The sequence below is a fragment of the Eubalaena glacialis genome, chromosome 15, assembly GCF_028564815.1.
Source record: "Eubalaena glacialis isolate mEubGla1 chromosome 15, mEubGla1.1.hap2.+ XY, whole genome shotgun sequence".
Taxonomy (NCBI): Eukaryota; Metazoa; Chordata; class Mammalia; order Artiodactyla; family Balaenidae; genus Eubalaena; species Eubalaena glacialis.
This window is the reverse complement of record NC_083730.1, coordinates 14,857,522-14,870,335: the sequence shown is the minus strand read 5'-3', so window position 1 is coordinate 14,870,335 and position 12,814 is coordinate 14,857,522. Positions and strand designations below refer to the sequence as shown.

Sequence of the window (12,814 nt, the reverse complement as noted above, 5' to 3'; positions counted from 1 at the left end):
ATGGAATATCTTTTTCCATCCCCTCACTTTCAGTCTGTATGTGTCCCTGGGTCTGAAGTGGGTCTCTTGTAGACAGCATATCTATGGGTCTTGATTTTGTATCCATTCAGCCAGTCTATGTCTTTTGGTGGGAGCATTTAATCCATTTACATTTAAGGTAATTATCGATATGTATGTTCCTATTACCATTTTCTTAATTGTTTTGGGTTTGTTATTGTAGGTCTTTTCCTTCTTTTGTGTTTCCTGCCTAGAGAAGTTCCTTTAGCATTTCTTGTAAAGCTGGTTTGGTGGTGTTGAATTCTCTTAGCTTTTGCTTGTCTGTAAAGGTTTTAATTTCTCCATCGAATCTGAATGAGATCCCTGCTGGGTAGAGTAATCCTGGTTGTAGGTTTTTCCCTTTCATCACTTTAAATATGTCCTGCCACTCCTTTTTGGCTTGCAGAGTTTCTGCTGAAAGATCAGCTGTTAACCTCATGGGGATTCCCTTGTATGTTATTTGTTGCTTTTCCCTTGCTGCTTTTAATATTTTTTCTTTGTATTTAATGTTTGATAGTTTGATTAATATGTGTCTTGGCGTGGTTCTCCTTGGATTTATCCTTTATGGGACTCTGTGCTTCCTGGACTTGATTGACTATTTCCTTTCCCATATTAGGGAAGTTTTCAACTATAATCTCTTCAAATTTTTCTCAGTCCCTTTTCTCTTCTTCTTCTGGGACCCCTATAATTTGAATGTTGGTGCGTTTAATGTTGTCCCAGAGGTCTCTGAGATTGTCCTCAATTCTCTTCATTCGTTTTTCTTCACTCTGCTCTGCGGTAGTTATTTCCACTATCTTATCTTCCAGGTCACTTATCCGTCCTTCTGCCTCAGTTATTCTGCTACTGATTCCTTCTAGAAAATTTTTAATTTCATTTATTGTGTTGTTCATCAGTTTGTTTGCTCTTTAGTTCTTCTAGGTCCTTGTTAAACATTTCTTGTTATTTTCTCCATTCTATTTCCAAGATTTTGGATCATCTTTACTATCATTACTCTGAATTCTTTTTCAGGTAGACTGCCTATTTCCTCTTCATTTGTTTGGTCTGGTGGGTTTTTACCTTGCTCCTTCATCTGATGTGTATTTCTCTGTCTTCTCATTTTGCTTAACTTACTGTGTTTGGGGTCTCCTTTTCACAGGCTGCAGGTTCATAGTTCCCGTTGTTTTGGGTTCTGTCCCCACTGGGTATGGTTGGTTCAGTGGGTTGTGTAGGTTTCCTGGTGGAGGGACTGGTGCCTGTGTTCTGATGGATGAGGCTGGATCTTGTCTTTCTGGTGGGCAGGACCGCATCCAGTGGTATGTTTTGGGGTGTCTGTGAACTTACTATGATTTTAGGCAGCCTCTATGATAATGGGTGGGGTTGTGTTCCTGTCTTGCTAGTTGTTTGGCATAGGGTGTCCAGCACTGCAGACTGCTGGTCACTGAGTGGAGTGGGTCTTAGCGTTGAGATGGAGATCTCTGGGAGAGCTCTCGCCGATTGATATTATATGGGGCCACTAGGTCTCTGGTGGACCAATGTCCTGAACTCGGTTCTCCCACCTCAGAGACTCAGGCCTGACACCTGGCCGGAGCACCAAGACCCTGTCACCCACACGGCTCAGAAGAAAAGGGAGAAAATAAAAAAATAATAAAATAAAGTTATTAACATAAAAAATTTAAAAATACATATTATTAAAATAAAAAAGTAATTTATAAAAAAAAAAAAAGAAGAGAGCAACCAAAACAATAAACAAATCCACCAATGATAACAAGCACTAAAAACTACACTAATAATAAACGGACAGATAGAACCCTAGGACAAATGGTAAAAGTAAACCTATACAGACAAAATCACACAAAGAAGTATACACATACGCACTCCCAAAAAGAGAAAAAGGGAAAAAAATATATATGTATATATATGTATATATATTAAAAAAAGGAAGAGAGCCACCAAATCAATAAACAAATCTACCAGTGATAATAAGCTCTAAATACTAAACTAGGTAAACATAAAACTAGAAACAAATTAGACGCAGAAAGCAAACCCCAAGTCTACAGTTGCTCCCAATGTCCACCGCCTCAGTTTTGGGATGATTCGTTGTCTATTCAGGTATTCCACAGACGCAGGGTACATCAAGTTGACTGTGGAGGTTTAATGCGCTGCTCCTGAGGCTGCACAGAGAGATTTCCCTTTCTCATCTTTGTTCGCACAGCTCCTGGGGTTCAGCTTTGGATTTGGCCTCGCCTCTGCACGTAGGTCACCCTCTGGCATCTGTTCTTCACCCAGACAGGAGCGGGTTAAAGGAGTAGTTGACTCAGGGGCTCTGGCTCACTCAGGCTGGGGGAGGGAGGGGTATGGAATGCGGGGCGAGCCTGTGGAGGCAGAAGCCAAAATGTTGCAACAGCCTGAGGCACGCCGTGTGTTCTCCCGGGGAAGCTGTCCCTGGATCATGGGACCCTGGCAGTGGCGGGCTGCACAGGCTCCTGGGAGAGGAGGTGTGGATAGTGACCTGTGCTTGCACACAGGATTCTTGGTGGCTGCAGCAGCAGCGTTAGCATTCCATGCCCGTCTCTGGGGTCCAAGCTGATAGCTGCGGCTTGCGCCCATCTCTGGAGCTCGTTTAGGCGGTGCTCTGAATCCCCTCTCCTCACACACCCCAAAACAATGGTCTCTTGCCTCTTCGGCAGTTCCAGACTTTTTCCCGGACTCCCTCCCAGCTAGCTGCGGCGCACTAGCCCCCTTCAGGCTGTGTTCACGCAGCCAACCCCAGTCCTGTCCCTGGAATCTGACCTCCAAAGCCTGAGCCTCAGCTCCCAGCCCCCACCCGCCCCGGCAGGTGAGCAGACAAGCCTCTCAGGCTGGTGAGTGCCGGTCGGCACTGATCCTCTGTGCGGGAATCTCTCCACTTTGCTCTCTGCACCCCTGTTGCTGCACTCTCCTCTGTGGCTCCGAAGCTTCCCTCCACACCTACCCCCCGTCTCCGCCAGTGAACGGGCTTCCTAGTGTGTGCAAACTTTTCCTCCTTCACAGCTCCCTCCCAGAGGTGCAGGTCCCATCCCTATTCTTTTGTCTCTGTTTTTCCTTTTTTCTTTTGCCCTACCAAGGTACGTGGGGAGTTTCTTGCCTTTTGGGAAGTCTGAGATTTTCTGCCAGCATTCAGCAGGTGTTCTGTAGGAGTTGTTCCACATGTAGATATATTTTTGATGTATTTGTGGGGAGGAAAGTGATCTCCATGTCTTACTCCTCTGCCATCTTTAAGGTCCTCCCTGACACATTCCTCATCACTGTTTTATATATCACTTAAAACACACACACACACAAAAACCTCCTGCTAATTTGAATGATACAATGCTTTCTCATTCCTTTGTTTGTAGTTACTAGAAAAGCCCTTGCAGACACAGATGTATTTGCTTCACTAATATCAGATTTATTCCCTGCTATTGTTTCCATACCATTTTACCTACACAGCAACTTTTGTTTCAATGTTGAATCATAATACAATCTTTCTGAAGACATTTTAGAAGGCAGTAAAGTACAACACATGTATTACCAACAAGTGCAGAACTCAACCGAAGTACAGCATGAACGACTTTGACCAGGTTTGGCTAGCACAAATGGTGACAACTACATCCTACCTCTTGTTGGGCCTACAGCAATTATAAGATGCTATCAATTGGAGAAGCAACCCTATTTCCAAAATGTCAAAATACAAAAATATGTGTATCTTTAAATCATTGAAATATGGCAATGTAAAGTCTGTATATATCATCATTCAACTAGTATCAATACATGTTAATACACTGAAAAACTTTTGCACTACTCAATGTAACAACATTTTTGGGTTTTAGGCCCTCCCTAGGTACTGGGGAATAAAAATCTGACTAAATCATAATCTTTGCCCTTTAGTATCATGAAGGCAACCAACACAGAAAGAAATATTTATAATACAAAATAAGAAGAGCCATAATGGAAGTAAGACAAAGTGCTATGGGAAAAGAAGAGGGAATGATTAATGCTGCTTAGGGGAACTCCATTACTATTTTGTAACATAATTTTCATTACTCAATTTTCAAGGATATAATAACTTCATTTTTATGTGCTCCAACTCTAGGAAATTTCTTGAATTTAACTTGGGTTCTCAGACATTACTACTCTTTGATTTACTATTTAAATATGTAAAAACAAGTACAAAAACTTTTCTAGACAGAAATGTCAAACTCGTATCAATTACGGGCAATTTAAAGTTTAGGGTATTTAAGGCAAAGTTTTCTTTAAATTTTAAATAATAAAATTATTTAAGGGAGACAATAATCTTAAATAATATAAAAATCACTAAGTAACTTATTTAAAAAGAAATTTTAACAATAATGAAAAACTCACTCTAGTCTTTCAACAGTGCTAGAAAAATTGGATGTCTGTATACAAAATAAATAATAATAAAGAACCTTGATTCATAGCTATAAAAATAAACCCAAAATAGATGATTTACCTAAATGTGAAAAACTAAAACTATAAAATTTCTAGAAGAAAACAGAGAATAAAGTCTTTGTGACCCTGATTAGGTAATTTTTTTAGATATGACACCAAAATCCCAATCTACAAAATAAAAAGTGATAAATGAGACTTCATCAAAATTGAGTGAAAAAATAAGTTACAGATTGGGAGAAAATATTTGCAAATCACCTGCCTGATAAAAGACTTTAATATAAAATATATAAAGAACTCTTCAAGAAGATATAAAGATGCTCAACATCATTAGGCATTAGGGAAATGCAAATCAAAACCACAATGAGATACCGTTTCACACCCAGTAGGATGCTAAAACCAGAAAAACTTGACAAAACCAAATATGACAAGGATGTAGAGGAACCAGAACTCTCATACATTCCTGGTGGGAATGCAAAATGGTACAGCCACTTTGAAAATTGGTTTGGAAGTTTCTTATAAAGTTTAAAATATGCTTACCAAATAATCCTGTGATCCCACTCCTAGGTATTTACCCAAGTGAAATGAAAACCTATGTTCCCACAAAAACCTGTATACAAATGTTCATAGTAGCTTTATGCATAATCATCAGAAATTGGAAACAACTCAAATGTACCTCCAGTTGAGGATGGATAAACAAACTGTGGTACATCCATACAATGCAATACTACTTGAAAATAAAAGGGACAAACTCCACATTCACAATGACATGAATGAATCTCAAATGCATATGTTAAGTGAAAGAAACCAGACTCAAAAGACTACATACTGAATGACTGCATTTATATGACATTCTTGTAAAAGGGACACAAAATAGATCAGTGGGTGCCAGGGGGGTGGGATCTGACCACAAAGAGGTACTGATCAGGGCATAATGGGGTGATGGAACTGTTCTATATCTTAATTATCATAGGAGACACATACATAACTGTATACATTTGTCAAAACCTACAAAAATTTACACTAAAAAAGATGAATTTTAATGTATGTAAGTTACATCTTAATTTTTACAAAATTCATACCAAATTAGAAAAATGACTTAAAATTAAAGGAACAACATATTTTGCCTAGCTCAAACCTAACATAAACAATCAGTGTCCACTTTGGGTAACTTCTACATAAGGAAAGAATTCTAAAAGAATACAATGTAATTTACCAGGAAAGATAAATGTCTAGACTTAAAAGAGCAGTATAAATAAAATAAACTGGTAAACCTATTCCTTCAAATTTATTGAAACCTGAGTGGCAGATATCCCTGTTTATGAAAACCCTGCCTTTTGACTAAGAACTACGGATGCAGGGCAGCTGGTGGAAATGGCCACTTCGTTCAAATGGGAAAGGTGGACTCCATGAAACGAAGAGTACAAAGTATGGTGCTAAGTAAATACAGGACAAGTGGTAAACCAACAACAGCAACAAAACAAACAAAAAACTTTTTGTTAGAATTTGAAAATAACAAATTTAGTTAAAGCAATTCCTACTGCTGTTTGTTTCTCAAAAGCAAACCAGTTGCTTAGACACATGCCTCTTTCTAACATGAGACGTGCTGACATTCAGCACATTTTATGAAAAAGGGACAAACAAATGAAATGTTTAGCTAGAAAAACTTGTCATCACCAAGTTGACATGTGACTTTTAAGCTTTAGTAACTGCTTCACTATCCTCTGTAATTATAGAATTGAGTTTCCATCATTTTTTAAATTATTAATGATATTTTGAGGTAAGTTTTGCTTTAAACTTTTATACATTTTTGTCAGTTAAAAAAAAAAACACACAAATGGATTATTCTTGAGATGGCATTCAAGTCCACTTTCTGCCCTAAAGTGCTGTATTTATTTTGACATAAAACATTCTGAAGGTAGAGATAGATCCAAAAAAGGAAACACCAAAAAAGTTATATTTTATGACATGGGGTTTTATTAGACAAAGTTAAACTTTTGGGGGTGAGCCTTGAATAAGGAATTTAAAAATCAAGAGCAGCATTTCTACTCTGACACAGCGTAACCACATCAGCTTAGGCCAGTCTGCTAGCTCGCTGAGTCTCAGTTTCTTTAACTGTAAAATGAGGCATTGGATTAGGTTTTTAAAAAAGATTGTCTATGATAAACTGAACACACAAATATTGATCTGACACAGTGCTTTGAGAACCTTTGTGAGGTGTTTATTGATAGTTTCTTGGAAAATAATCACTATTGCCTTTGTACTCAAGAATTGGCTTTTTTTAAAGGAAGAAAACAGAAAAGCCTAGGCCTCAGTTGTATGGATATGCTGAAATAGAACTCAAACTCTCTCTTAATTATCATGACACCTTTTCAAATGAACAAGCATTTCTAAAGATGACCATGCTGATTAAAGAGTAGACAAGTTAAGTCAGCCCTGCCCAGGGTACAGGGGCTTTCTTCATCAGCAAACTGGCTTCCTTTAGCATCTTCCTTACTTTCTTTACCCAAATTGTTGAAACTGACACTAAGACCAAGAACCATGGAACAAAAGAAAAAATTCCCTTATTTTTCCTCTTGCCTCTTTTCCACCATTTTAATGCATTTGGGAATCTACCCACTAGCCAGCAGTATCATCCATCCTTTAGAACCCTGACGTATATGCTCCTAACTAATCTATTTTCCTGTCATTACTTTTCAGCCCCTGAGTTTTGAAACCAAGAAAAGCTACACCTTAAAAGTGGAGGGAGCCAATCCTCACCTAGAGATGCGTTTTCTGAACCTAGGCCCATTTCAGGACACAACCACAGTGCACATCAGTGTGGAAGATGTGGATGAGCCCCCTGTGTTTGAACCTGGCTTTTATTTTGTGGAGGTACCTGAAGATGTGTCAATTGGAACAACCATACAGATCATTTCTGCCAAGGATCCAGATGTGACCAACAACTCAATCAGGTTTTTCTACACATTTCACCTTATCCTTATATCCTGGAATCTTCCCTTATCTAATTTTCTAGCACTTTTTCTCTGCTTCTTCCATCTCTGGACACTCTCCTATTTCTTTAAATTCTTTTTTCTTAAATAACATGGACTTTTCATGTTATTTAGAAATGAAGTACCATTATGTCTACAACTCACTGTCAGCTGGTTCAGCAACACACATACACACACCTCTCAATTCTCAATTGTGGCCTTACTGACATTTGGGGGTGGATAATTCTTTGTTAAGGGGGCTGCCTGTTCAATGTATTGTACAATGTTTAGCAGCATCTCTGGCCTCTACCTACAAAATGCTAGTAGCACCCCCTGAGTTGTAACAATCTAAAAAGTCCCCAGATATTGCCAAATAGACAGATACATAGATGTCAAAACATTAAAAATCGTTGAATCTTAGTGGTGAATATAAAGGTGATTACTGTACATTCTTTTAATTTTTATGAACCTTTGACATTTTTACTTTAAAAAATGGAAAAAATAACATATATAAACACATATTTCCATATACTATACAAAGAACAGACATAGAAACTACTACTGTTGTCAACAGCTTTGATGCCATGTAGACTGGCTTTCTATTGCAAGCCCACATAACAGCCTCTCCAAAGTATGTTTGAACATCAAGATTCCAACCTAGATGCTTCCCCCTCAGGAGGGGTAGAGAGCTGCTCTTATAGCCATGGCCATCTCCTGTCGACTATGGAACCAAAGTGCAAACAGCCGGTGGACAGATTGACACTTCAACCTCCAGAGCAACTGCCAAGCCTCTGAAGCTTGACACAAAAGATCAGGATTCCAAGGCTGTTTGAGACCATCTGTCACATTAATTGTTGAAAGCCACACAAATGGATCTAGGGCTTTAGTGCAGATAGCACATTTTAAACACACCCTGATTCATCAAAGGCCTTTTCTGTCAGCCGGTTACTTTCCTCACCTGGTGCCATTTTGTATTTAATGAAAATGTGCTTTTGCAGTTTAATAAAGATGGTTCTCTCCTGAGTTTAACTATACTGGGGGAAATCTGCTTCCTCTAACCAATTAGCAAACATTTTACATTTTCAGGCATTAAAATGGCTAAAATTATTTTGCTTGAATTCTGATATTTGATTTTTAGAAGAAAACTAATCTTTATGAGCTATAACAATTTTATAGAAGTGATATTTCAACCTTAAGCTTTTTAAATGTATAATAGAAGTTAGTGGAATCATATTATCCCCAAAACAACAACACAAATGAAACCAATTCTACTATAAATTTATATTTGTAATATAAATATTATATTTATATCAGAAGCCAAGAATATATATCTATCTTCTGATTAATCTATTCATATCAGAGACACTACTGCGGGAAAAAACTCTAGAGAATAAAACTTTATGGAGGGAAATGTTTGAAATAAAACAAGCACAGTTTGAAAAAAATCAGATCTCATTTCTAAAAGAGTCAATCAGAATATCCAGTGGATGCTTCCACATCTTCTTTCCAGATCCTGATTCTGGACTCCTACATGGTAAGCACTAGAAATATGATTTTGTCAGGAATCACACTACTAAATGACAAGCAAAAGAGACTGAAAGCAGTCAAGAAACAAGGAAATTCATTCACACACACACACACACACACACACACACACCCCTAGAGTGAATGTGCACTATTCAGGACTAAAGTCGTTATCTCAACACATATCTAGGAAGGAAAGAGAAACACGCGCAGGCCTAGATCCACTGCTGGCATGGAGCAAAATGAGGATACAAAATGAGGGAATCCTGTCTGGCTAACAGAAAATGCTGCTTCAGATGATGTGCCACTGAAAACTGTCAGTTGGCTGGCATGGCACTGATGCAATTAGCATCAGGGAGATCTATAGTGGGGTGCCTGTGTAGTCCAATACATCCCAGTCAGGAGGAATCCAAGAGTGAACAGGTGGGAGGCATAGAGCAGGGTCCACTGGGCTTATTCTAGGGCAGGGTTCTAGGTCTTGAAAGAGAAACTGGCAAGAACAAGGCAACAGCCACAGGCCTGGAGGTAACAAGATAAAGCGTTCAGGCACAGGGGATAAAGCAGAATTCCACTTATCATAACTAGAGATAATCGTCCCTCTGCATTTCGGTTGGAAAGAAGGAACAGAATTCACATTGTGAGATAGAGCCTCTGACCCTTTGTACTGCCCCACAGAAACAAAGAATGGTCTCTGGAGCCAAGCAGAACACCAGGGGTCCTGGATTCTGAGAAGGAAAAGCACCTAGAAGTCAAATCTCTGGCTATTACTTAATAAACCCATTTGGAAAGTACTTTCCTACATTATCTTTCACCAAATTGCTTGTTTTCTCCTTATTTATCCTATAAAAGTTATTTTCTTTTAAAAATAATTTGAATATGCCATATGCCGCTTGTCTATCTGGTGCATTTTTGGTACAAATAAATGAGGTTCACATTCCTAAAAAGAAAATGCATATTAAATCACCCAAAAAACAACATACCACCTGAGGTTCAAATGCTATGGATAAAAAGGTCACTGAACTTTTTAAAAAGATTATCAGGACTTTTATAATCTCATTTCTGGAAAGTTTATGGTGTGTTCAGGCATATAAGCTGGTCATCATTTATTAGTAAAGCCCAAAACTAAGTCTGCAGATTTAGTTATGTGTACATGAACAATACAGTGTTTGGATCACCTAAATTTTTAATAAATGCTCAAGGAATTTCTAGCAAGCAGGAAACTGAACCATTAGGCAACTGAAATAGGCTCCTGCTCGTATGGAAACAGCCTGTCCCCCTGTGCCTTCCTAAAGTGTGTGTGGATTTAGGGAGCCTGTCCATGACACCCTACCTCCAAAATCACTCCTAAATTCAGAGAATGTCCTCAGCCAAGTAAACAAGCAGGGAGCTCAATGAACACCAGCTATTGTTCGCTGAAGGCAGTTTTGTATGTGTATGTTATGCCTATTCTGCCCACAGTAGGTGAGAATATTATGGTTAGAGAAAGGAAAACCACCTATGTAATTCACTAGTGTGTCCCAGCTTCCTCATTTTCTATCTGTATCTACGCCTTTAAATTTGTTCTCTTGACTCCTGAAAATTGGCCCAGTGTCCCATTCAGAGTAATGAATGCTATTATTGCCTCAATTCAGGCCCCGCTTGGGAAATGGAAGAGGAATTCCACTTGAGGGAGGCTTCTCTGAGGCAGGCTCGCAGTGGTTCCTCTCAGTGTGTCAGCGGGCAGTACTGTCATGGGTTCTGTCAGTTATTTCCATCACTCCATCTCCCCTACCATCTGTGACATTTGCTATGGCGTTGTAGGTTTGAATGCAGGAAGCTGGTTCATCATAGGCTGCCTCTCCCCTCAGCATTATGCCTACAGCTTGGAGAGCTGCCAACAGGGTTACAGCTCTGTGGGCTGAATGGCTGGCTTTTCTCCTGTTTGGGGAGCTGAAAGAAAAGACTGTCAGGAGCCAACCAGTATTTTTTTTCTAAGATAAATTCAAATCTTAAAATAGCCAGTAAACTTTAAAACTAAATCACTAATTATACCTAAAAAAAAACGCTCCAGTTAATTTTAAATTAACTTTGTAGGCATGTGTTTATTCTTTATTAAATAGTCAACTGATGGCTATCATGGCTTAATCTATCTTCAAAAAAGAGTTAAGGCTTTGTTTCCTTAAGCAATCTCATACATTCCATATGCCTAGGTTTGATTCCCAGACGTGCAACCTTGGGCAAGTGTCTTAACCTTTCCATGCTCCAGTTTTCTCACCTGTAAAATGGGGATGATAACAGTACCTACCTCACAGGTTTATTGTGGGGATTATATGAGTCAATACAGGTAAGATGTTTAGAGCAGTGCCTGGCTACAGTAACAGGGTCGGAAGCAGAGAGAAGCATTACTTTACTTATTTAAATTTCCCAACACTTGGAGAGTTAGAACTGAAATGTTTCCAACTTCTCCAGCCTTTAGTGGTCACCTTTCCCTTTAATTCCTAATTCTCTGAACAGTCATCCTGAATCTCTGTAGGAAAAAATACATACTCGAAACAAAATACTTTACCAAATAATACATATACTGATATATACTGTATATATATATCTATTTATATATATTGAAACAAAAGTTTTACCATCAATATTTACCCTTACTGGAATACAGTCTGGCATACATATACATGTTCTTTCTACACTAGTCATAACCCACCATATTTATTTCAGATTGAAAAACAATGCACTAAAGTAAAGAAACAACTTACTCCCATCAAATGGGCAGTATTTCCCAGTTTCAACAACTTTAAGATAGAGACTGCAATTGCAGGCAACTTTTTTTGGCCATGCTGTGCAGCTTGTGGGAGCTTAGTTCCCTGACCAGGGATTGAACCCGGGCCCTCGGCAGTGAAAGCCCGGAGTCCTAACCACTGGACCACCAGGGAATTCCGCTGGCAACTTTTTTTTTAATTAATTTTTACTGGATTATAGTTGATTTACAATGTTGTGTTAGTTTCAGGTTTACAGCAAAGTGAATCAGTTATACATATACATATATCCACTCTTTTAGAGTCTATTCCCATATAGGAGAGTTCCCTGTGCTATACAGTAGGTTCTTATTAGTTATCTATCTTATATATAGTAGTGTGTATATGTCAATCCCAAACTCCCCCCCGCTTCCTCCTTGATAACCGTAAGTTTGTTTTCTACATCTGTGACTCTATTTCTGTTTTGAAAATAGGTTCGTTTGCACCCGCTGGCAACGTTAAATGGAATTTTGAACCCAATATGTTACAATAGCTTATATATATATATATATATACATATAATATGTAAGAAATAGAATCACTTATATATAATTTACAGTATATTATATATTATATATATACAATAGTTTATATATAAACACATGTATGTTTCAAATCTTACTGTTAGCTGCAAATTATTAGCTGTGTAACTGTATGAAAGTGACTTAACTTCTCTAAGTCCTAGTTTCCTGTTAGGTGAGATAATACCTACGTCCTAGAGATGCTGTAGAACTTAAAAAGAAGCTATAGATAAATACAGCCCATCCTGAACTCTCCACAGACTGGCCTGTAACTTGCAACATTGTGCCTTCTAGAATTGCAGTTTCTCTGCTATTCCCGAGTAAACTCAAGTTCAGAAACCCCATTAAAGGCTCTGGCCTAGAGTTTCCTCTTGCTCCTGACTTTGTCACCCAACCAAAACCTGGAGCTTCCTCTGTGGCCCTGCATGGCATGCAGTGACTCCCCTCTGAGATCCAACAAATTTATGTGATTACAAGCTTAAACCCAAGAGGACCTTCAAGATGGCTGAGGATAAGACATGGAGATCACCTTCCTCCCCACAAATACATCAAAATACATCTACATGTGGAACAACTT

General features: G+C 38.6%; 1 protein-coding gene across 1 annotated transcript in view; it reads left to right on the top strand.

The window, feature by feature from the left end:
- Positions 1-12,814, top strand: part of CDH20 (cadherin 20) — a 59,462-nt gene that overhangs the window by 23,358 nt on the left and 23,290 nt on the right. Inside the window, exon 6 of the mRNA XM_061170430.1 lies at positions 7,141-7,394. Within this exon, the coding sequence (XP_061026413.1) occupies positions 7,141-7,394 (254 nt within the window). The remainder of the gene's footprint in view (positions 1-7,140; positions 7,395-12,814) is intronic.